The 22,610-nt window shown below is 49.4% G+C and overlaps 1 protein-coding gene across 29 annotated transcripts in view; it reads right to left on the reverse strand.

Moving 5' to 3' along the window:
* CACNA1C (calcium voltage-gated channel subunit alpha1 C) overlaps positions 1-22,610 on the reverse strand; it is a 734,056-nt gene that overhangs the window by 72,302 nt on the left and 639,144 nt on the right. For 13 of the 29 annotated variants that reach the window (XM_087855496.1, XM_087855491.1, XM_087855502.1 and 10 more), the window contains 2 exons: positions 22,340-22,450; positions 1,027-1,110 (listed from right to left, as the gene is read on the reverse strand). In XM_087855496.1, the coding sequence (XP_087711622.1) occupies positions 1,027-1,110; positions 22,340-22,450 (195 nt within the window). Of the gene's footprint in view, positions 1-1,026; positions 1,111-1,704; positions 1,789-22,339; positions 22,451-22,610 lie in introns of all 29 variants that reach the window. The other 16 variants (XR_015721584.1, XM_087855498.1, XM_087855493.1 and 13 more) reach the window with 4 other exon arrangements.

Here is a 22,610-nt window from a genome sequence, read left to right on the forward strand (position 1 = left end):
GAGGGCTTGCCCATAGATAAAGAGAGAAGGTTTCAACATGCCAGGTAACAAAAAGACATGTGCAGGGACTGGAAGGAACTGTATAGGAGGAGACAGCTCGGGAGAAGACAGCAGGAGGCCCGGGGCCAGGGGCTGGGGTTCTGAGACCAGAGAGCCCGGGGGCAGGCTTGTGAGGGACTCGGGGAGCGGGAGAACCAGGCAGGAGCAAGAGTCAGTTGTCTGGGCAGCTTCATGTGGGAGTGAGGTGTTCATCTAGAGACTGCTTCCCTGGCCAGTGGGAGGCAGGGTCCCCGCCCCTGGGAAGAGCTCCCAGTGGATCACCCAGCCACCTGGCTCTTTGGCCACTGCGGGGATGCAGGATCCCAACTGGAGGCCAGACATGGCCAGTTCTCCGCTTCTGTCCCACACAAGCCTGGAGGGCTGGGCTGCCTGCATGGGCTGCTGATGTTAAAATGGCCATGGAGCCCTTCCTTTCAGTGTGAATGCAATGGGCTGGTCCTTGGGCTGACAATGCAGGCAAAGTCCAAGCCTTAACTTCAGTGCTCCAGTCTGAGAGAGCGCCTTTCCAAGGTGCCATGGGGGTGAAGGGAAAACAGGGTAAGGCAGCAGTCTGGAGGTGAAGGTGGGGGTGAGGAGAGGTTTGGGTTCCTGCCCCAGCAGTGGCCCCACAGTTGTAAATATCCCCTTGCTCTGGCACTCTCTGGCTCCCATAGCTGCACCCTCCTATACAGTGTGAGTCATGCCAGGCTGAGTGGAACGGGAGAGAGAAAAGATGCAGCAATCAGAACTTAAAAGGAAAAGGAAGGCCTAACTCGTTCCAAAAGCTAAAAAAAAAAAAAAAGAACAGAAAAATAAAGCAACAAGGAAAAGAAATCCTTTAAACCAATTTAAACAAACAAAATAAACAAAGTGAAAATAAGGAGGTGGGGAGGAGAAAATAAAATGAAGAAAAAAAATGAACCGGGGAAAAGACAAATGAGTGTTAGAGCAGGCACGGGCAGTTAGGTACAGACGCCATGTACTTACGTTTACCTCGGTGATTGCTATATCAACAATGCTACCCACAACAATCAAGGCGTCAAATGTATTCCATGCATCACAGAAATAGTGCTGCATGGGGCAGAGAAGCCGAGGAAGAGAGAGAGAGAGAGAGAAGAGAAAAAAAAAAAACCAACAAAAGAGAAAAACAAAACAAAAAGGAAGAGGAAAAAATGAAAAAAAAAAGCATGAAAGAAAGGAGAGAAGAGAAAAAAATGAGAAAAGAAAGAGGTTACGTGGGCACATTAAATACTCTCTTACCACTCTACAGTTCTGGCGGCTCAAACCTGGGCAGCCTGGTTCTCACGGGGCGGAGAGGCCTGACAAAAGCTGGGTTAGTACCAAGGTTCCGCTGGGTGCGGCTGCCCGGGGAGGGGGCCGGGCAGCCCCCTGCGCCTGCCCCCTCCGCTCAGCTCCGGGCCCCTGGGCCCAGTGCAGCGGGGCAGAGCCGGGCCAAGCAGAAAAAAAGGAGGAGAAGCTCCCACTTTTTTTCCCCCACAGACGACGGCAGGTTCAATAAAAAGCATGACTGGAGGGGGGTAAAAACAGGAAATTAAAAAGCCAAACAAATAAAAGGAGGTAAAGAGAGAGAGTGAAAGAAAGGGGAAAGAGAGGAGGCAGAGGAGGAAGGAGGAGGCTTCCTGGGGAGGGCAGAGTCATACTCACATTAGTTTCACTGAGAATGACGTCAATTATGCTGCCAATTACGATGAGGAAGTCAAAAACATTCCAGGGATCACTAAAGTAACCCTACATAAGGGAGGGGCAGGCAGGATGGGGATTAAAAAGGAATATTAGACAGACAAGAACAGAGCAACATCACCATCAGAATCACCGTCCAGGCACCTCAGTGTTGCTGCTGGAGTTGTGAATGCCCTTACTGTGGCCAAGGAGACCAAGAGGGAAGCAGGTGGCTGGAAGGTGGCTGGTCCAACCCTCCTGCCCCACCCTCCCCTGGTCATATGACCCCCCTTCCTCCAGATCCATCCCGCCTCACCACCCTCCTGCACAAAGGCTCTTTCTGCTTCCCACTGGGCGGGGGGCAGGCATGGGCATGGAGGGTAGGCACTGCGAGTCGCAATGGTGCAGGGACATGGCTGGACTCTCATCTCAGTCCCCACTCAGCATCTCCTACGCCCACAGTTCTCCTCCATCAGAAGGGCCTTTTTAGAGGCAGGGAGGGACACAGGTGTGTGACACCCTCCCCCCAGGTGAGTGGGTTGTGGTCCTAGGGATGACCTGGGAATTCCAAAGACTCTGAAAAACCACAGCAGTGTGGTCCAGAAGGGTGGCCAGGTCATCTGGGCTCAGCGGTGACTCATCTAAAGCTTGGCAATAACAAGAGGACTGCATCATTAAAACAATACCTATAATATGCTGGACTTTTTGCAGTTAGAGTCAGGGTCACCCCTGTTCCAGCACTGGACATGCCCTGGTGTTTCCAGGGACACCTCTGTCCTGGCAAAGGGTTTATGAACTGAAAGGAGACAGAGTCCAGGTAAATCTTACAGTTTAGTAGTGTCAGATACTGCCCCAGGCAGTGCTTTCAGGGGCGTCTCCTACACACCTCCGCTAGGTTCCTTTCCTAACGTCTCCTAGTTTGATGTAGAGTCCCTGTTGACACGCAAATGCCAGCCAAAGTGAACGAAATGATCGAAGCCTGGGAACTAGATTAATAGGAGGAGTGTGGGTAGAGGGTATGGGGACATAGAATTCGCAGGAAGGGATTGGAGGTCGTCGTGCCATGGAAGAGAGATTATGGCACTGAGGGGGTAGAAGTCCGAGTCCCGACTTCACCCCTTCACCCTGTACACTGGGATTTCACTTGTGTTCTGCCATATTTGGAGAAGGGAAGAGATGCTTTTTAAAGACTTTTTTGAGGTCTTGGACAACTAGTCAACCAAGGGAAAGGCTGTCCCAGATTTCTTAGAGGATTCCAAGAGTCCCAGGAGGGTGGACCCTTCACAGAGTGGACAGGTGTCTTGGGTCTGGACCACCTGCTTCTCTGAGAAGTGTGGGAGTCTAGAGAGCACCGCCTCGTGGCCACATGGGGCACAGGCTCACAGTTAGGGCAAGCCCAGGAACAGGACAGTCATATTCCCCAGGACTGGAAAGGAAAGGACCTAGTACTAAAGTTACTTGTCTTCTTAAAAAAAGGACATTTGCTTCTTCGCTTTTTCAGGGAATGTTCTGCCAAGGAGACCAGACAGGGCTGGACCACATTTGTTTGGTAGGACCAGCATTTTCCTATTCTCTGAGCCACTAGTTGGGGCTTCCAGGAGATGGATTTCTCGAGGTTGGGGAGTGGGTATGAAAGTATTAAGGGTCCTCTGAGAGTTTCCCAGACCTCTTTCCCTAGTTCTTTTGAAGGTTGCCAACTCTCCCTTTTAATTTTTTACTCACAAGAGCCAAGAGTCTGTGTTCTTCCATTTCCTCCTGGCTCTATCCAGCTCCCTGAACTTCCCCACTTCCCAGCCATGCCCTCTTTCCAGAGGGATCGCAAGACATGCTGTCCTAGGGCTGTTATTCTTAGTGTGGGAGGTCAGGTCACAGGGAAAGGGGCCTCTCGGTTCCCAGGCATTTCTGCCAAAAGAAAACAGAAACGCTACGGCAGAGACTTTGGACAGCCAGCCTGGAGAAGCAGAGGTCGGCCAGGGCGTGGGTCAGGTGAGGGTCGGCTGGAAATCATGCTTTCTTGTTGGCTTCCCAGAATCATTTCTGAATATACTAGAGACTTTGAGGCAGAGGGAGACTGTTCTCTCCCATTTAAGTCACATGTTATGAGCAGGAAATAACCAACTCCCTCCCAGGTTCTTAGATGCTATTACAGGGCAAATGGAGAAGACTGGTTTTTAAAGAAAGGAGGAAAAGAGTGAAGACCCCAAATGAACTATATATATGCATGTGTTTTAAAATTAGAGTTTGGAAAACACTGGCGGAGTCTCTCTCAATGGGAATACCATCTTTGTGGGGAGAGCTATTTCAGAAGGGAAGGGGAGGCAGGGTCAAGGAAGAGAAAGGAGAGAAACAGGAGCTAGAGCAGAGTCCAGGAATGTTCAGCGTCTAGCCTAGAAAACGTGCTAACGAAACATTATTTGGGTGTGGGGGCAAGAGGAGAGATAGGGAGGGGGATGGCTCAGCGCTCAGAAAAGGAAGTTGAGTTGGAGTCTTCTCATTCACCAGAGACCTGAAACAAAATGGGTAAGCCGGCCTCATCTGCAACGTCTCTGAGGGGGGAGAAAAAGGGCAGGAAAGCGGAGAGTAGGGCAAAGGCCAGGATAAACACACAGGTTAGTCAGCTGCTGAGCACCAGGGGAAGGCAGACAACAAAAGGGACCCTGTCAACCTCCCAGTTGGGCACTGCTCATCACCCTTTCTCTGGGACTTCTTTGTGTACGTGCAGATGGAGGGAAAGCACACACCAGTCCACTGCTCCTTGACCATGGCCCCTCTCCCAACCTTCCAGTGCAGGCTCTCACTGGATGGGCTCGCTCAAGATGAATGCCTCATGCCTCGCCCTTGCCCTCACCAGGCTGTGCTGCTGAGGCTTCCGATCCAGGCAAACTACCTGGTAGGCCCAGTGCCAGGGCCTCCACTGGCTGCAGAGACCAACCATTTGCTTTATTGGACTCTTCTTGAGGAGATTTACACATAGCTAGAATGCAGGGGTGAGGGAGCATGCTGAGGGGGGCAGGTGACAGGATCCCTTTAAGACGCAGATTTTTACCCTGACCTGTCCACCCACCTTCCCGGCTCCTCTGTCCCACAAGCCCATCAATTCTGCAAGCTGGACCATGAAGACAGTTTCAGATCCAGCTTTCAGCTCTCTGTTTCCTCCATTCGACTCCTCCTCCCACTCTCAACGGTCGTTCCTCCCACCCCATCCACACCCATCCCCAGAAACAGGGTGATCTCCATTTAGACACCTGGCCAAATCCCTAAGTGGGCAGGGTCTGGAGGAATATTTTTTTCCCTGCACTCTCTGAAGTTTAAGAGCTTAATGCGTGCGTGCACTCTCTCTCTCTCTCTCTCTCTCTCTCACACACACACACACACACACACACACACACGTGCACGCACACACACACAAAACCTGTTTTTGCCTACCCCCTCACTTGCTGGAAACCACAGTTGACACAGATTTTGGGGGTGTAATGGAAGAAGGAGGGTGGGAAAAAATCATAGGCTTTTTCTCTCATGAAATCAGTCTGACCTAGAGCCAGGTTACACCTGTCACTCCTTCTTTCCCTGGTGATGAGGTCCCAAATGGTAGGGAAGAAGTCAAGGTTAGGGAAGGGTTTTCCTTGCCCTCGCTGAAATGGTGAACCAAACCTCTTACTGTCCAACTCCCCAGAGTCAAGCAGGGCTAATCACCCAGAAGGTATGGTGTTTTGGGGGTGAAAAGGGTTTCCCTTGACATCCTTAAACCCTGCAGATTCAGTGGGTTTTCCTCTTTCAAATTCCCAGTGTCTAGGGGTGAGTTCAGAAGACAGGCCTCTTCTCTGGCCTTCCTGGCAATGCTCTCGAGAGCATCCACTCGGCCACCCCTGTGATTTGCAGCTGCTTGGACCCTCAGGATGGCCCATTCTCCTCAGTGCTGCTGACCCTCCACTCACTGGCCGAGGCGGGTTGAGAACATGCAGACAACACTGATACTAGCTTTAGCAAATCATTACTAGAAAGGAGAAATTGCCACAAAACACCATGTTGTACATTTTGAATGCACAAGAATTGTGGATTTTCCTCTCTTTTGGATTCTCTGCGCCCTGATTCACCTCTATCACTGAAACTATTCCAAGTTGAAAGAGGCAGTATTAAGAGCATGGTCTCTGGAGGTAGGTCATCCATTCAAATTCTACGTCTGGCACTAATAGGCTGGGTACTCTTGAGCAAATAACTTCACCTCTTTGTGCCTCAGTTTCCCCACCTGTACAATGGGAAAACTATAGGGTTACAATGGGGATTACATGTAAAGCACTTGGACGTATGCCTGGCCTGAAGTTAGCTGTAAGTAAGTCTGGATGACTGTCAGGGTTAATCTGAATTGATCCACCTCTTTCCTAGTTAAGCAGGATTCACAGGTTCCATTTTGAGGGTGGCACTGAGTAGAAGGGCAGGCAAAGCCCAGGTGTGTGGAAGAAGGAAGGAAGAGTTGAAGGTTCTGGAATCCTGAGCTCACCTTTCGCCAGCACCTAGGGCCTATTCTGTTCATCTTGAGTCACTAGTGAGTAGTGTGACCATCTTTGACACCCATGACAGTTTGCAAGTTGTTATGGCTAAATTTTTTTAGACGCAGGGTAATTTGGACAGTTAACTGCCAGGTTCTGAGAAACCACTATTTCCACTGGGGGAGACCCAGGCCCCCCTACTTCTGCCTGGAGGTCTGGGAGGACAGGAGTGGGCTGCCAAGTGGGCCTGTTTCCCACCTCTGGTCCCAGGGAGCAGGGCTGATGTGGAGAGGTTAGAGGCATGTGCCTCAGCCCTTGAATTCTGGATTCTCAGCTCCCCTGCCCAGCGCAGAGGCCTCCTCTGTGATCTCAGAGACAAGAAAGGCTTTAAAACAGGTTGGTGATGAGAATGTATCACAGGAAAGTCTGTGCACCTGGGAGTATGCTGTGTGTGCTTAGGGATTATGAGGTAAGTGTTCTTTTGCGGCCGTCACTTGTTTTTTCCCCTCTTCTCTATTCTTGCCTGCCCATCTTCAGAATCTACCTCTGATGGTAAAGCAAAGGAACCCAGAGGAGGTGATGAGGAAACCTGCCTGGCCCGATGGGGAGGCTGACCTGGACTTTCAGTCCATCCGGGGGTGTTTACTTCCAGGGACCCAGAGCCCCGGAGATTGTTGCCAGGCTCAGCGTCAACGCGAGAGGCCTGAGCCGAGAGGAGAGGTGGAGGTGCTGGAATGGAGACAGAGAAAGGCCGGGAAGCAGAAGTGTCAGAGGGAGGGAAAGGCCAACTTGCAGGATGCCGAGATGCCAGAGAAGCAAGGGAACTGAGGAATCATGTGAGAAGCAAAAGGTGAGAAGGGCAGGATGGGGAAGGTCATGAAATGTAGATGGCAGAAACAGAGGGAAGGAGGGAAGGAGGAGTTAGGAAAAGCCATGCAGATGGTGGGAAGTGGGGAGAAGGAGAAAGGAGTACGAGGGGGGAGTGGAAGGGAGCATGAGAGGAGGTGGGCAGGACAAACAGTCCCAGAGGTCGGCCCAGGGCATCGCAGGGGAAAGCAGGGAATCCACACAAAGTGGGAGGCAGTGTCAGGCCACCTGGGGGAGGCAGGGCCTACAATGGAAGGGAGAGACCAACGATGGCTCATCCTCAACCTGGGGCAGGGGGTCCCTGAAGGAGAACAAGAGCCCCTGCTTGAGTCAGCAAGCAGATGAGAGAAGGTATGTGAGGCAGGGGGCTGAGCAGAGGCGTTTGGGGTGGCTGGGGAGGCAGTGTCCAGTTCCTTGGAAGCACTGGTCTCTCCTGGGGTTCAGGTGGTGGGACTGAGATGTGGGGGAGAGCAAATGAACCAGGGAGAGGTGCTGAAGGCAGCTGGCAGCTCAGTGGTAGTGGCAAGAGACGATCTCATGGAATCTCATGGAACCCAATGGTAACTGACACCAAGCAGAGATAATAGGAATTGTATTACGTTAGGATGTCATTTAGACATAACAGTAATCATGGAGATTAGTGGCGTCTAATGGAGAAGTCATGAGGGGAGCACACAGCTGCTCCAGGCCCCCGGCAGCCTGGGAGGGAGTGAGGATTCTGTCTTCCTCTGTCAGCTCCTCCCCTGTGATGTGCTCATTCAGAGGCTCCCAGAGGCTCAGGCTGCACAGAGAGCTGGGGGACAGCAGACATGAGGGGCAGGAGCAGGCTGAGGGCCGGGGTGTGGCACTGGGTCCGCACCCCTCAGGAGAGGAGGCCCCAGGTGGGTGGTGCTGATGGGGCTGCTCTTGACATTGTCGGAGGAATGTGCACTTTGAACTGGATACCTTCTGCTCCATTTTTCTTTTTCTTAATTAAGTTTTTTCCTCCCCAGGAACATTTTAAAGGCCCTCTTTCATTTCTTTCTCTCACCAACACGTGATGAGCACTTACTAGGTGCCTGGGACTACACAAGATTGAACAGATCTGACACCTGCAGCCTTCTCCCATGGGAGCAGATGAAAACTGGGGGTTACTGGCTAAGCTCACTTTGGGGACCTTAGAAGTTTCTTTCTGTGCCTCCGTGTGCCCCGGGGTAGGCGGCAGGATCCCAGTAGCTGCTTCCTGCAAAGTTTATCCTCCAGGCCCAGGGTGCTGAATGGACACATCCCCGTGGTGGGGCAAGGCTGGGCAGACACAGTGCAATGCATGCAGGCAAACTGCCGTTCAAAGGAACACCGTGGACACTCTTTGAAGGAGAAGGGGAGGCAGAGAATAGGCAGCACTGGGAGCGGGTGAATGAGGAGCCATGCCACCCCTCTGCCACAGGTCCCAGTTCAGCCCTCTGCCATCTGCCTGCCTTGAGTCCTGTCCCCTCCAGCCCAGCTAGGAAAGCACAGCAAACCAACATCTGACCGGTCCCCTCCATGCCCTTTCTGACCTAACGGGCTGAGCCCTCCTTAGGGAAGGGGCAGGTACGGCTCCCTGCAATTGTGAGAGGCAGCACCTGCACCCACTTCAGTGAACAAAACGGGAATGCACTGAGCTCCTGCGCTCGCTTCCAAAGATGTACCTGGAGTTGTGCAGGTGAGTTCCCACAGCCCCTACTTCCTTCTCTGTCAAACAGGAACAGTCACCGTGAAGCCCTCCGGGCTTTGTGAGGACAACCTGAGTTTGAGCAGGACGGGGACAGTGGCTGCTGGCCTCTGGCTGCTGCTGTTGGAGCACTCCGTGGGAGGCCACCCCTCCTGGCCTTGCTAGGGGCCTTCCTGCACAGCCCCCACCCCCACAGTGACGGCTGGTTGCTGGTCGAGCCTCAGGTCCGCTGGGGCAGCGGTGACCCCGAGCCCTGTGGGTCTGGGGATCCCTCTTTCCCTCCCATACTCTGTGCGTTCTGGTTTCTTTCTCAGTGGCAGGGACGGAGAAGGGAACCACAGTGTACTTTCCGCCTGGCTTCTTTACACAGTGTGAATAATTTTCCACATTAAATAATTAAATGTAATAGCTAATACCACCCTTCCCACACAAAGGCTTTATGCAAGTCATATAATTATTTTTTATCATTCATAGTGACTTTCAAGCTCTCAAGTGCCAGGCAGGAAAGAAACCTGTCACAATGTTGCAACAATATGCAAATCCCTGGGTACGAGAGCCCCGGTGGGGAGGCCCCTCCCTGACAAAGCCCATTTGTGCCTGTCTGCGTGCACTGTTTGGCATCAGGTACCCTGTGGACATTCCACAAATAAATAATAATCAGGGTAATGCCAACTCACCAATCAGGCTGCTAGGAAGCACGCAGGAGCTGTACCCCACACAGCAGGTGCCTCTTGACTCTGCTGCCACTCCATGGTCAGGGGGTGGGGCGGGGGGGGCGTTGTTACATGTCACCCCCTTGCTGCCTCCCTTCCTTCTCTTTCCCTTTCTACTCCTTTGAATGAAACGTACATATGTGGTGTGTTTCTGGGTTGAGGGGTTCCCCTGCTGGTGAGAGACTCTCGTTTCTTAATAATTTGGGTAAACAGGTTTCAAATATTTCAAGAATTAAATAAGAGGCTGAATGAAGTCCTACCTCAGCCTAAGGCATTGGTTCTCACTCTGGGGCACTCACTGCCCTCTAAGGGGTGTTTTGGAACCTGCAGGGGCACCACTAAGATTCAGGGGGGCAAAAGTGGCATTTTGTAATGGGTGGATGGGTCAAGGATGTCCTGCTAGGCATGGGACAGTTCTGCCTAATGAACTGTGGTGTGTCCTATATGACTTTTGGGAGACATGTAGGGTGCCACATGCAAATAAGGCCTGTTGGTTATAACTTATCTTAAGTTTTTATTCCAAGGTCTCATATTTCATTAACCTCTATTTTTTTATGTGGAATGAATTCTTCTACTAAATACAGATGTTTCCCATTTCATTAAAATTCAGGGATTTTATATATCTGTATATGTATATATACACACATTATGTGAAAAATATATAAATCTTATCTTACATTTACATATATAAATATGACATTATGTGTATAGATGTGAATTTTATATACATAAAGATTTGAGTTTCCTCTGATTTTCTTTAAGGAAAATTAAGGAGGTATTACAAGGTATTTGTTACAAAAAGGGAACTTTGGTTCTAAAAGGATCAAAGATCATTAGCCTAAAAGGATGTCTAAGTTTCTATAGAACTCTTAAAAGGAAATGTGGCTTGCTTTTGGGATTTTTTAAAGTTGAATTTTTCAGGTTGGTGAGGAAATAGAAAGTCATTCAATCTAAGAGCCATTCATACTTCTAGTTTAATTTACCCTGTACCTTGGCCATTAACGGGCCACTGAACAGGACCTACCCACAGTGGTCCTCAGATAAGCATTCTCCAAATTCTTTCCCAGCACACACAGGCTGGGTCTTCCCTGGGTGGCGCTGCCCAGCGCACCACAGGACCTTGTGCATCCTTGGTCCCTCCCACTCAACCCTCAATGCCAGCTTCGCTTCCTCGGATCAGTGTGGTGCTTCTGCAGATTTCCAAAACTGTGTTCTGTGGAACACGAGTTCTGGGAGATGGTAACTGGCACTTCAATGAGACATGACAAACAAATCAAAAAACAAGGATTCCATCCTCTAAAAAGGCTGCAAGTGCCGTATCTCCTAGCCTTTACTCGGGACTTTAACCTGGGGTGATCTGAGAGCACACCATGCATGAGCTCTGAGTCCTGCATGGAAGAAAGCTGTCTAATTACGCTGAAGGCAGGAGTTCCCTAGTTTAGGCGGCCACGTCAGGGCCTGCGGATCACCACTCCAGATGGCAGCTCCCCAGGCATTAGCAACCACTCCCTTGGTTTTCCATGTCTGCTTCCCTCTCCAGCAAGTTCTTGGGAGGGACCCGGGGAAGGTGAGACTTGAAGGGGGTTTCCTCATAGGATGTGAGAGCTGTCATCGTGAGGCTGGAATCATTTTTGTGGGGAAGGAAACAGGGTTCCTCAGTTTCCCCAGGAGATGCTGTCTGTGGTTTGCTCTGATTCTGTGACATTTCCAGAGTGTCTGACAGGTACCAGATGCTACTATGTTCAGCATCTGGAAGGATATAAAGGTTAAGAGGCAGTCCTGCTAAAACACTATCCTGACCTTCCCTGACTCCTCTTCCTCACCCTCACACCCTCTTCACCATCAGACAGTGTTGAGACCTGGCCCACCTCCACCCACCCTCCGCGGCTGTCACCTGCATGTCCAGGAACAGACTCCTAACTGCTTCCCCCCTCGGCCAGTACCAGTGCGCGTTCTTCTCCAGGCCGGCAGCGTGCTGGTTTGAAAACATGAATCCGATGGTATAACTCCCCCTAAGGCCCTGCTCCGTGTGGATTCTGAGGGCAGTCAGCATAAATCCACACTCCTCCCAGGTCCTGAAGGGCCTGTGTCCTCTTACCCCTCGTCTCACTCACTGCTCTCAGTTCCCAAAGTAAGCTGAGCTTGCCCCGGCCTCAGGGCCTTTGCTCTCCCCTAGGCCTGAAAGGCTCTTCCGGCTCCTTTTCAACCTCCAGGCCCCAGGTTACCCAGTACCTTCTTGACTACCTTATCGGAAACAGATGTCTCCTCCCCTGGCGGGGCTGTCCCTGTGGTGGCCTTTTCCCCCACCCTAGCACTTGAGCTATTCCATAACCCCTTTGTCTCTGCACTACACCGTGAGCCCTGTGATATGGTACCACATCTCGACATCATCGCCGAGGTGCTCAATAACCATTTATAGAAAAAAAAAGATGGAAAAAGGAGTACTAATAAGTAGAAATGACAGAGGGGCACATTTCAGATCAATATAAAGAAGGATTCCCAACAGAGCTGCCTGAAGAAATCTCTTATGGCAAAAAGGAGGAAGGCTTAGAGATTTCTGTGTTGATGGAAGATGGATGATCTTAATGGTGTTTTCTGATATGAATATTCGGACTCTCTTTTCCTTGTTTTCTAGTTTCATAATTTCCATCATGCATGCAGGCATACACACATTAAACTTCCACGGTATGCCTCTCATGGGATGCAGAAATGCCTATGAAACAGTTCCTGTCTTTCAGGAATTTGGCAATCTGATTTTTGTCTCCATGTCTTGCAAGTCTTCCCATTGCAAGTGCATTGGCGTGTGCATGTGTGTCTGCGTGCACATTAATATGCAGGCTATTAGGTGTAGTCACCGATCAGATGACTGTCTCCTCCCCTGAAAAGACCTGTCACTTCAGGTTTGGAAGAGAAATCCAGAAGGTCCAGACCAATGCAGGGAAACACAGGAGCCAAGGACAGAGTGGGTGAATGAGGGGGAAAGGGAGTTAAGGAGCCTCTGAGGAGTTGGAGGGATGTGGGAATGGAGTGACTCCATCAGTTTACAGAAACTTGTGACTTGGGAATGGCTTGCTTTCATTTTGCCTCTGATCTGCTTATAAGGAAGAGTGTGAACACTTGCTGAGGACCCACTAGGTGCACAGAAAAATCTCGGCTTGTTCACATTTGCGGTATCAATGAGGGGGTGGTGGATAGAGCTTGGCTTTTAAATCACCTAAACCTGCATTGGAATCCCCCAACAAAAACAACAACAGAAGAGCTCCGCCATCCTGGACACATGACTTAGCTCTTCCTTGACCTTCGGTTTCCTAAATGCCATAACGCTTCTCTCATGGATTGACCGAGGCAGTGAATGGAGAATATCTAAGGCAGGGGCGCCTGGGGGCCTCCATTGATTAAGCATCTACCTTCGGCTCTGGTCATGATCCCAGGGTCCTGGGATCGAGTCCCGCATCGGGCTCCCTGCTCAGCGGGAAGCCTGCTTCTCCCTCTCCCTCTCCCTCTGCCTGTCGCTCGCCTTGCTTGTGCTCTCTCTCTGTCAAATAAATAAAATCTTTACCAAAAAAAAAAAAATCTAGTGTAATGTCTGGTTCTTCAGACACTTAATCTGTATTACTTCCTTTCCTCCTTGTTTCTTAGTGTTACTTAATTTGAGGTATTAGAATTGATACAAAATGGGTTCATGTGTTTATTTGCTACTTCTTAAGTAGGAACAGGAGTACCAGGCTGAATAGGTTTTCCAGGGATGGGTGTGATGGTGAACTGAGGACTCTACCAGACCCAAGAGTGAGCCAAAGTCAGGGAGGTCTGTTCTAAAAAGGCGAAGTGAGCAAGGCTGTGCTCCCCAGCCTGCTGTGGTCACCGTGGTGTCCCTGGTACCACGCACAGTGCCTGCCATGTTGGCGCTCAATATGATATTTGCTGAGCTGTTTGTGAACCTTAGCCTGCAGCAAAACACTAGCCCAACAACATATAGGCAAAGAGTTCTGGAGATAACGCAAAGAAAGACAAGGCCTAGGGACAGAGAAAGAGAGGAAATGATCAGAAATGGACCTCCGCAACTAATGAACATCGAACTTTACATCAGAAACCAGGGATGTAGTGTATGGTGACTAACATAATAAAATAAAAAAATATTAAAGAAAAAAAAAGAAATGGGCCTCCAATCTTGTCCCAGTAACGGGTCATTTTAGTCACAGGAAAACGTGAGTGATAGTTCTAGATGTTAGTAGCATGGTTTATGCTGCGTCTTCTATGATCTCACTTCAAGGATGCATTAGGACGGGACTTGGAGTTATACTATGGTGTCTGGCAGAAATCTGTGTGAAGGGATGGAATCAACAAGCCCAGGATGAGAGATGACAGAACGCCAGAACGGCAAAAGGGCCCATTTTTAAATGATAACAGACAAGAAGGGCATGGAAAGGCAGGAGGTTCCTTTTTTCTGAGTTAGAGGGCTGGGTGCAATGTCCTCAGGCCGAGGGACCCTGTCATGGTCCATCGAGATGGCACTTTCCTCAGAAGCCACTGGTGCCTTTTAGACATTGCTCTGATCTGCATGTTTGTGTCCCCCATCCCCCATTTCACATGGTGGAACCCTGGTGCTCAAAGACATGGCATTAGGAGGTGGGGCCTTTGGGAGGAGATGAGATCACAAGGGTGGAGCCCACAAGAATGGGATTCCTGCTTTTTTTAAAAAGCTTTTATTTATTTGTTTGTTTATTTGAGAGAGAGAGAGAGCACAGAGGGAGAGGGAGAGGGAGAAGCAGACTCCTGGTAAGCAGAGAACCCCATGCAGAACTCGATTCCAGGACCCTGAGATCACGATGTGACCCGAAGGCAGACACTTAACCAACGGAGCCACCCAGGCATCCCTGGGATTCGTGCACTTATGGACAAGCTCCCACAGAGTTCCCTCGCCCCTTCCACCACATAAGGACACAGTGAGAAGGTGCCAGCTGTGAACCAGAAAGACGGCCCTCACCAGAGAAGGTAACCATGCCGGCACCTTGATCTTGGCTTTCCAACCTCTAGAACTGTGAGAAAGACATTCTAGTTGTTGGTAAGTTACCCAGTCCGTGGTATGTGCTCTAGCAGTCCAAACAGATGAACACAGGCATCACCCTACTGTCTCCCACAGTCTGCTAAGCTAGTCTCCCTGCTTTACAGAGACACGGAGCCATGGAGGGAACTGCATGTAGGAACTATAGCTCTACTGGTCCGCCCCCAACTCACTCCCTGATGCTGAGGGGGGGATAGGCTTCCTGGTTCTCAATCTACCAGCATTTTCTCTCTTGCTGGGGAGTGAATGATTAAGCGAAGAAAGCAAAATTTGCTTGGTAAAAAATAAAGCCTTGCAAAAATGATTGCATCACACAGAAATGTAGGGCTGACTTGGTGGCGAGTGGTGCAGTTAGAGCCAGAGATAACGTTGGAAAGAAAGTAGATTTTAGTTGGCAATGTGATCATCTGGCAAAAACAAACCAAGTTTCTGGAAGATACTCAGCTTTCAAGAAGAGGAAATGGCCCTGGTTTACATCTTTTCCTACTGGTCATCTTACTTCCACCTGCCTTCTCCTGGTCCATTACTGGGCTATAAAGAAAGAGTACTGAAATTTCTGCCAGCCTGTGGAAGGGCATCGGGTAGAGTGTCCCTTCCAGCCAGGGGTAGGGAGTCGCCCCCAGGGGCAGACCCAGACCCAGACCCAGGCCTGATGGAATGCTGCCTGCAGGCTCGTCTCGGCCCCTCGGTCGCTGTGCTGCTGCATCTACAGGAATCCTGGCCCTGCCACCCTTCTACTGCATCTGTTCGGGTTGTCCCAGGGCCCTGTGGGGTTGCTCAGGGTCTTGGTGGCAGCTGACAGACCTCCTCTGCTGATTAGCAGCTTCTCGAACACCAGCTCATGTGTCCCTTTCTCCTGTGGCTCTGTTTCTGTCAGAGTTGGCAACACTTGGAGCCTATCCTTTGGTGCGCCCCCCTGCTTGCCTCCTTTGGCAGACAGCAAGCACGTCTGATTTTGGAAGCTAATGAATACACAGTCCAGATATGACACCCTGCCTGAGTAGGGAAGTAGGCAGGGCTCATGTTTGGTAAAAATGGTTTCTCTTCCCTGGGTTAGAAAAGCAGATCAGCTACTTGCCTTGGGGCTTGTGTCATCACTAAGATGCTCTCAGCTTCTCCTTCTGCCTTGTGACTGTCAGAACCCTGGCCCCTTCCCTGGAGGCAGCTTGCTTATGGAGGACAAGAGCTCTAACCCCTAAAACAGTGGGTCTAGGTCTGCACAATCTGGACCTTCAGCTTCAGAAGCCCCCTTTGCATATGTAGAAAGCACGTGTGTCCCTGGAGAACCCCAAGCTGGCATCTTTACGACATCTTCATGTTGTGTGTGGAAAGGTATTTGCCAAAGGGAAGCCAAATGCTGGATCTTTTTTTTTTTTTTTGTCAGACAGAGAGAGAGAGAGAGAGAGAGAGAGAGAGTGAGCACAAGCTGGGGGAGTGGCAGGCAAAGGGAGAAGCAGACTCCCCACTGAGCCAGGAGCCCAATGCAGGACTTGATCCCAGGACCCTGAGATCATGACCTGAGCCAAAGGCAGACATGCTTAACTGACTGAGCCACCCATGCATCCCTAGATGCTGGATCTTTAAGGAAAGAAACTTCTAGGCATGGATAGAACTGACAGGGTAGACTGAGTAATTGGACTGCAAAGTTTGTTTGCAAGTGTTGTCTCTGAGTGCTTCCTAGCATCCACCTCCCCAACTCCAGTTTTCCCTTTGCATATCCAGATGTGAACCTAGAGCCCCAACCTAGCCCACATCTGTCTCTTTTGCCACAAGCCCAGTGAAAAGAAATTAGCTCCATCTTGATCATGCCCTTAGAATATCCCCAAACACTCCTCACCTTGGCAGGGCCTGTGCCCACCCATGTCAGGGCCAACAATCCTTCCGAAGAGAAGAATCATTCCTAAGAACAACAGAGTATGCAGAGAAAAGATTGCTCTGGGGACCATCGGAGGCATGGGATCCCCTGCACCGTACAAGGAAGGCATGATCAGCAATAAGAGGAAGGCCGCCTTTGTGTGTGGGAAGTACAAGACCAGCAGCATGCTCTCTCAGGCAGGCTGGAGAACCTCCGATCGGTACCTTCTCATAGCCCGGTGGCTGCTCGTGTGGGTGGGACCACAGTGAGGCTGTGCCACATGCTGGGCTATGGGGAGGAGCCTGACAAGCATTTGACCTCCATGGTCCTGAGCAGCTCTGATTCTCAGAGCATCTCATCAACCAGGCTTCCTTTAGTTATGACTCATCCCTTGCTCCCAGCCAAGGGAAGTGTGCATGGGCCACTGATGGACTCCTCGGGACAATAGACTGAGGAAAGGAGGAGCTGCGTTCTTTGTCAGCATTGGCCATTGTCTCCAACCTCACCCTCTTTTTGCTTCTCTGTCCTCCAAGAAGCAGCCAAGGCTGATTCAATGCCATCATGTCCTCTTTCTGGAAAGATAACAGGGCTACAAAAAAAACCCCAAAGCAGAGACAGTTTTGTGGCAGCTGAATTACTGCCCCTACTGTTAGCTCACACTATGAAAATGTTGGGAAAGTTCTCTGTGTTGGGAGCAGGGGACAGGAGTCACAGCCCCAGACAGTTACCAGGCATGCTAGAGCCTAGCAGTAGAAGCCAGTGGGCAGGGTGAGGATGCTAGGCAGGGCCGAGCTAGGGAAATGATGTGGCTGGAAGGCTGGGCACCCCCTTTGGAAGTGACATCAAAGCTGTTGGGCAGCAAGTCTCTGGCCAGCAACTGGGATGCGCAAGGACAAGTTTCTACACCCTGAGGATGGGTCAGGCAAGAACTGGGTAGGGTCTTAGGGCTCTCAGATTTCAGTTTCACTAGGGCACTAAAGCACTATCAGGAAACCTAGTCTGAAGTCCAATGGACTGGGAAAAACTGTAGCTGGGCGCCCCAGGGATCACCGGGGACACACCTTATATTCATCCCCTAGCAGCAGACTAATTCCAGACTTCACCTGCCAGGGCACTTTCTCCGCCTTCCGTAGGGCCTTCCTGAGCTCAGAAACCAGGTGCGACAGGATCCACAAAGAAGGAGCCTCAGCACTTGCAGCTGACAAGGGCTGGGGAAGTCCAGGGATGATGGCGAGGACTGGCCAAGTCAGGAGAAAATCCACACTGTGGGATCCTAGAGCAAGAGACTGTCTTACCCTATCAAGAGGGTTTCCACCATGATGAGTCAATTTCTGGTAGAAAATTAACAGCTGGAGAGAGAGTGGGGAGGGTGAGATAAACCATCTGGCTTCATGTAGCCAGAGCAGCTGGGCTGAAGAAACCAAGACAGACAGAGGACGCAGAAGCTGGGAATATTATGGGATAGAATCAGTGTCTAGAGCTGTGCTGCCCAATATAGCAGCTGCCGACCACAGTCGGCTATATAATTTTAAATTAATTAAATATATTTGAAAAACCAGTCCTTGGCTGTACTAACCACGTTTCAAGTGCTCAACAGCCACGGAAGGCTAGCGGCTATATTGTAGACAGTGCATATGGAACATTGCAGCAAGTTCTATTAGACAGAGCTGGTCCAGAGGCCTCACTTCATCCCTTCGGTTTGAAATGCCTTTGGGCCCTATTTGTCCTGCAACACGAAAGTAAGTCCCAAGGTTTCGGCTGCTCTTATTCAAGAAGGCTGGGGTGTCAGGAAGGTCAACGAGCTACTTTACTTTGATTCTGTTCACCTCTCTGGACTGTTCTCAGGCTGGGAGAAAGCTGAAAGGGGAGGCCAAGGCTTTGATCGCAGGGAGCAGGGTCAAATCCCCTCCAGTATCCTCCTCTGGGGGAGATAGGGAGTGGGCAGCAGCCAAGGGGCCCGAGATACATCTCAGCAATGGCAGACCTGCATCTTCATTCCTCCATGACCCACATGAAAGTTTATAGGGAGCACAGGAGTCAGGAGCCTTTCACTGGGGGAACTCCTGCCTTCCTGGGCAAAGCGACTTCTGCTGCGGAGGGCAAGCCCCTCCGCTCCCTCCTCCCCTCCTCATTGTGCTTGCTGAGTCATTGTCAGCAGCAAATCCCAGGCAACCAAGTGACATCATCAGCTCTTTTGGTACTAAAACCTATAGTTAACAGTGGAGTATCTGTGACTGGCACTGCTTCTGGAACCAGGTTCTTGCCTCTCTCTCCATGATGATGTCAGAGCTGCCCAAGTGGGTTGAAACCTTGGGACCGCCCAGGGCCATCCTATCAGCCAGAAAGGGTTTGCTGATGGCTTCCCTTTCTCCTGCCATTCTCACTTCGGGTAAAGTCCAATCTGGAGTTTTCAATGGGATTGTACAGAATTTATGGATCAGTTTGAAGAGAAATGACATGTTCATAATATTGAGTTTTCATGAACACAATATATTTCTCAACTTAATACTTAGTTTTCTTTAGTTCCTTTGTATGAAATTTTTTTTCTCTATAGAGATCTTAGACATTTTTTGTTAGATTTATTTCTAGGTATTAGATATTTTTTCAGTGCTTATCATAAAGTGTATCTTAAATTTTTTTTCTGTCTTTGCTGATGCATTTCAATTCACTATAGGAGAACAACCCAGTTATCTAGTTACCTTCAGATAATTCTAACCAAAACTTTTCCATGCTGACCAACTTGGTCCTACACAAGCATGTAGGACCCAGGTACCATTCAGTGTCTCCTACTTTAGGGAAGGGATCTCCTCTGGCTTGCTATTAAGTGTTGAAATCAATACTACTATTACCTACTGCATTTGCTTCAGACATTCCCTACAGATTCCTGATGTTTTGGTGGGGGACTGAATTGCTCTAACTTGGTTTATACTCACCCATAGTTTTTGGTGTGATTGGAATAGAGTGTCAACTTAAGGAGTGGGGCAGTTGGATTTAAGGCAGGGATTTACTTGAGTAAAGTGATTTTCCATAGTGTGGTGAGGAGAACAGAAGTGAAAAACTTGGCAACATCAATCACCACGAAGACAATGAAGAATGAAACAAGATACAAGTGATCAGCCAACCTATGGACCAACCAACCAATCATAGAGACTGAAAAGATAGAGAAGAAAAGTCAAGCAGTGAGAACTTCTGGTAACGTCTCCCTGGCTACGATTGATGCCAGTCTTCTACATCCTTGCTGTCTAACTGTTCTTTTACAAAGAAAGCCTTCAATACTTGCAAGTGCAGACTCATTAATATCATATATAAAGGATCATGCCAGTGATACTGAAGAGAATCTCAGTTAATGGTGAGATATGAAAGCTGTTCTATATTTCAGAAGCCACTGGTGCTTGGGCCACACCCACCCAGATATTTCTACCAGGGCTTCAAGTTGTTTCTGATTTGATTTTCTGCCTGAAATTTTGGAGGATTCTTTTCCTGGAGTCTATTCCCTAAACAAAGAACATACCTTAATGAGAAACCGGGGCACCCTATTCTCCTTAAGTCCTAACTGGTCAACCTTCTTTAGCCAGACAGGTCCAGTGACCCTTACCCCTGTATTGCCAGAAGTCCCTTTAGAGATATTCACAGAAATTATCCATTTTCCTTTCTCTTTACACCACAGATTGACCCTGGCATGTGTGAAATGCAAACGATCCCAGGATGGCTCTCTTACTTCTTTGGGAGAAGTCTTTCTTATTTTACTCCATCTTATCACAACAGAAAACTAGGGATTGAGGAAGCTAGGAGTCACTTTATGGTTTAGACCACCACAGCTAGCTACTTCCTAGGAAACGGCTTGTTCCTTGATCTGCAGGACTTAAGTAAGGGTGTCTTTCAATCTGAGGCTCCTGCAGGGATCACTTTCATTTGCTTCTTAGGGCAGGTCTGCCCAATATATCTTCTGTGGTCATGAGGAATAATTCACAGAGTCCATTGCAGAGCTCTGCAGAATGCATCAGACATCATCAGAGACACATCTGAGTCAACTGTGGGATGACTCAAGGCTTTGAAATATTTAAACCATATGTCTCATGAAACTAGGTGAAAGTGATGCCAGTTTCCCTACTAGAGGCTATCATCTGCAACTGAAGCTCAACTTGGCAATGATCCTGTATTCCCGGCATCGCCGGTCATGAGCTGTGGGCTGTGAACCTGTCAGTACTGCTGGGCCACGTGGCTTGGAATAGGACCACAGGTAAGCAGAGGTACCATGGGCCCTATGGAAGGTGACCAGGGAGATTCAGTGGGTTTCTCTGGGTCAGGACAAAATTTATGCCCCTGAATGGGACTGGGCTTGGAAGAGAAAGTGAAAAGAGTATATTTACTGCCCTGGAGGAGGTAGGAAGCACCATTATTATCACCAAATGACATTTCAGAGAGTCTTACTCTCTGAAAATTAGCCAAGATCCCTAGGCATTCTTTGAGGGAAGGAATCAGCATTGCAAGAATATTGTCTGTTTTATCTTGAAGTCCCTCACAGGCTGTTTACCTCTTTCTGAAAAGCACCCAGCAGAACACTTGACATGGAAGGTGCTTGCTAACAGCTTGGCATGGTGGAAATTACATCAACTATAAAGTCAGATTCTATTCCCAGTTCTGCCACTTAATAATGATGTAATTAATATTACACTTAATTGCTCTGAGCTTCACTTCCCTCTTCCCTAAAATGAGGACGTTAATACCTGTGTTATGAGGGTGTTTTGAGGATTACATGCAATGAGGTATGTGTAGCACATGGTAGGTTATTCAGAAATGTTAGTTGAATTTTAATTCAAAGAAGATGATAGACATCTTGTTAAATGAATATGGATCCAACAGCCAAGGAGTACTCTCCCTGTCCCAATTAACTCCAGGACAAGTAAAAATTTGAATAAAAATGGAATATATGAACAAAGACCCTTCCTTTTTTCTCCTGTTGATCTGTGTTGAATCTGTAAAAACTAGTAAAGGAGGAGGAGAGAAGGCTCAAAAAGCTAGAGAAGTTTCCTCAAGTCTGTAGCCATATAATTCTCTTAGAATCAACTCTTTCCTTCTCATCGCTCTCCAAAGGAGTTGTAGCTATACCCTCCCTCAGAAGCAACTGCCTGTGTTGTGAATCCCAGGCCAGCGGATGCCAATGATTCTGACCTTATTCAGGGGTAGAAGATGATGCTCAAGTCAGTCTACTCCTCCATTCTCCAGGAGAATGGGGGTGAGGCTGGTTAGGGAGGGCACAGAAAATCCAAAGTGACAGGCAATTCAACCTTTCCTACCCTGCCTCATTCAGCCAACGGTTCTACTCTTTCTCCCAGCCTTTTTTCCCTAGAAGTTGCTCACAAGTAGCAAGCCACAGACATTTGCCTTTCCTGTACTGGAAAGTGCAAGGGAAAAATGATGTAGCATCTGAACAGGAGGACTCCATAGGCTGGAAAACTGAGCCCCGAGCAAATGAAGCCCTGGCTGAGCTTTTTATGAGGAGGGTGGTCTGTGGTTGATGACGTGACAGGACAGTAGAACAGTAGCCTGAGTGAATCTGGGGGGCTGGTTGTGAAGAGGTTTGGTTTGGTTTGCCAGTCTGTGGGCATAGTTTCTTCTAGATTATGTGCTGGGGGATGAGGGTGGACACAGGGTGGGAAAGAGGAGAAGGACCATCATCTGCCTCCTTGGAAGAAGAGACTTAGTGCAGGGAGGAATCTGTTTCCTGTACTTCCCAGCCACAGGCTAGAGTGGAGACTCTATCTCAATGGGTTGTCCTGGTGCAAATCCTGGTAGGTTTAGGAGTTGTACCATTTATCTTCCAGGAAGATGGGGTCTTCCACTGATTATTTCTGCCCCTCACTCTCCTTCTTTCAGTACTGGCACTCCCCCTTGTCCATCCCTCCAGTGCCTGCAGACCAGACACCTTTTTCAGAGGCCTACCTTGGGTTTGAAGGCAATGAGCTTCAGAATCATCTCCACGGTGAAGAGGCCAGTGAAGAGCATGTTGAGGATGTTCATGGCAATTTTGAAGAGGCAGCTCTGGCCATAGTGCTGAGGGGAGGGGAAGGACTGTGAAAATGAGGCAGGGACATCCCTACTCCTTACCACCTTCCTCTCAACAGAGATCTTCCTTGAACCAAGCCCTGGAAAGCCATTCACACCTCCATGGGCAGCCAGGTGGACTCAGGAAATCCTGCAAATTCTTCCCTTC

Source organism: Ursus americanus, chromosome 25 (genome assembly GCF_024610735.1).
Source record: "Ursus americanus isolate L20-20 chromosome 25, mUrsAme1.1.p, whole genome shotgun sequence".
Lineage (NCBI taxonomy): Eukaryota > Metazoa > Chordata > Mammalia > Carnivora > Ursidae > Ursus > Ursus americanus.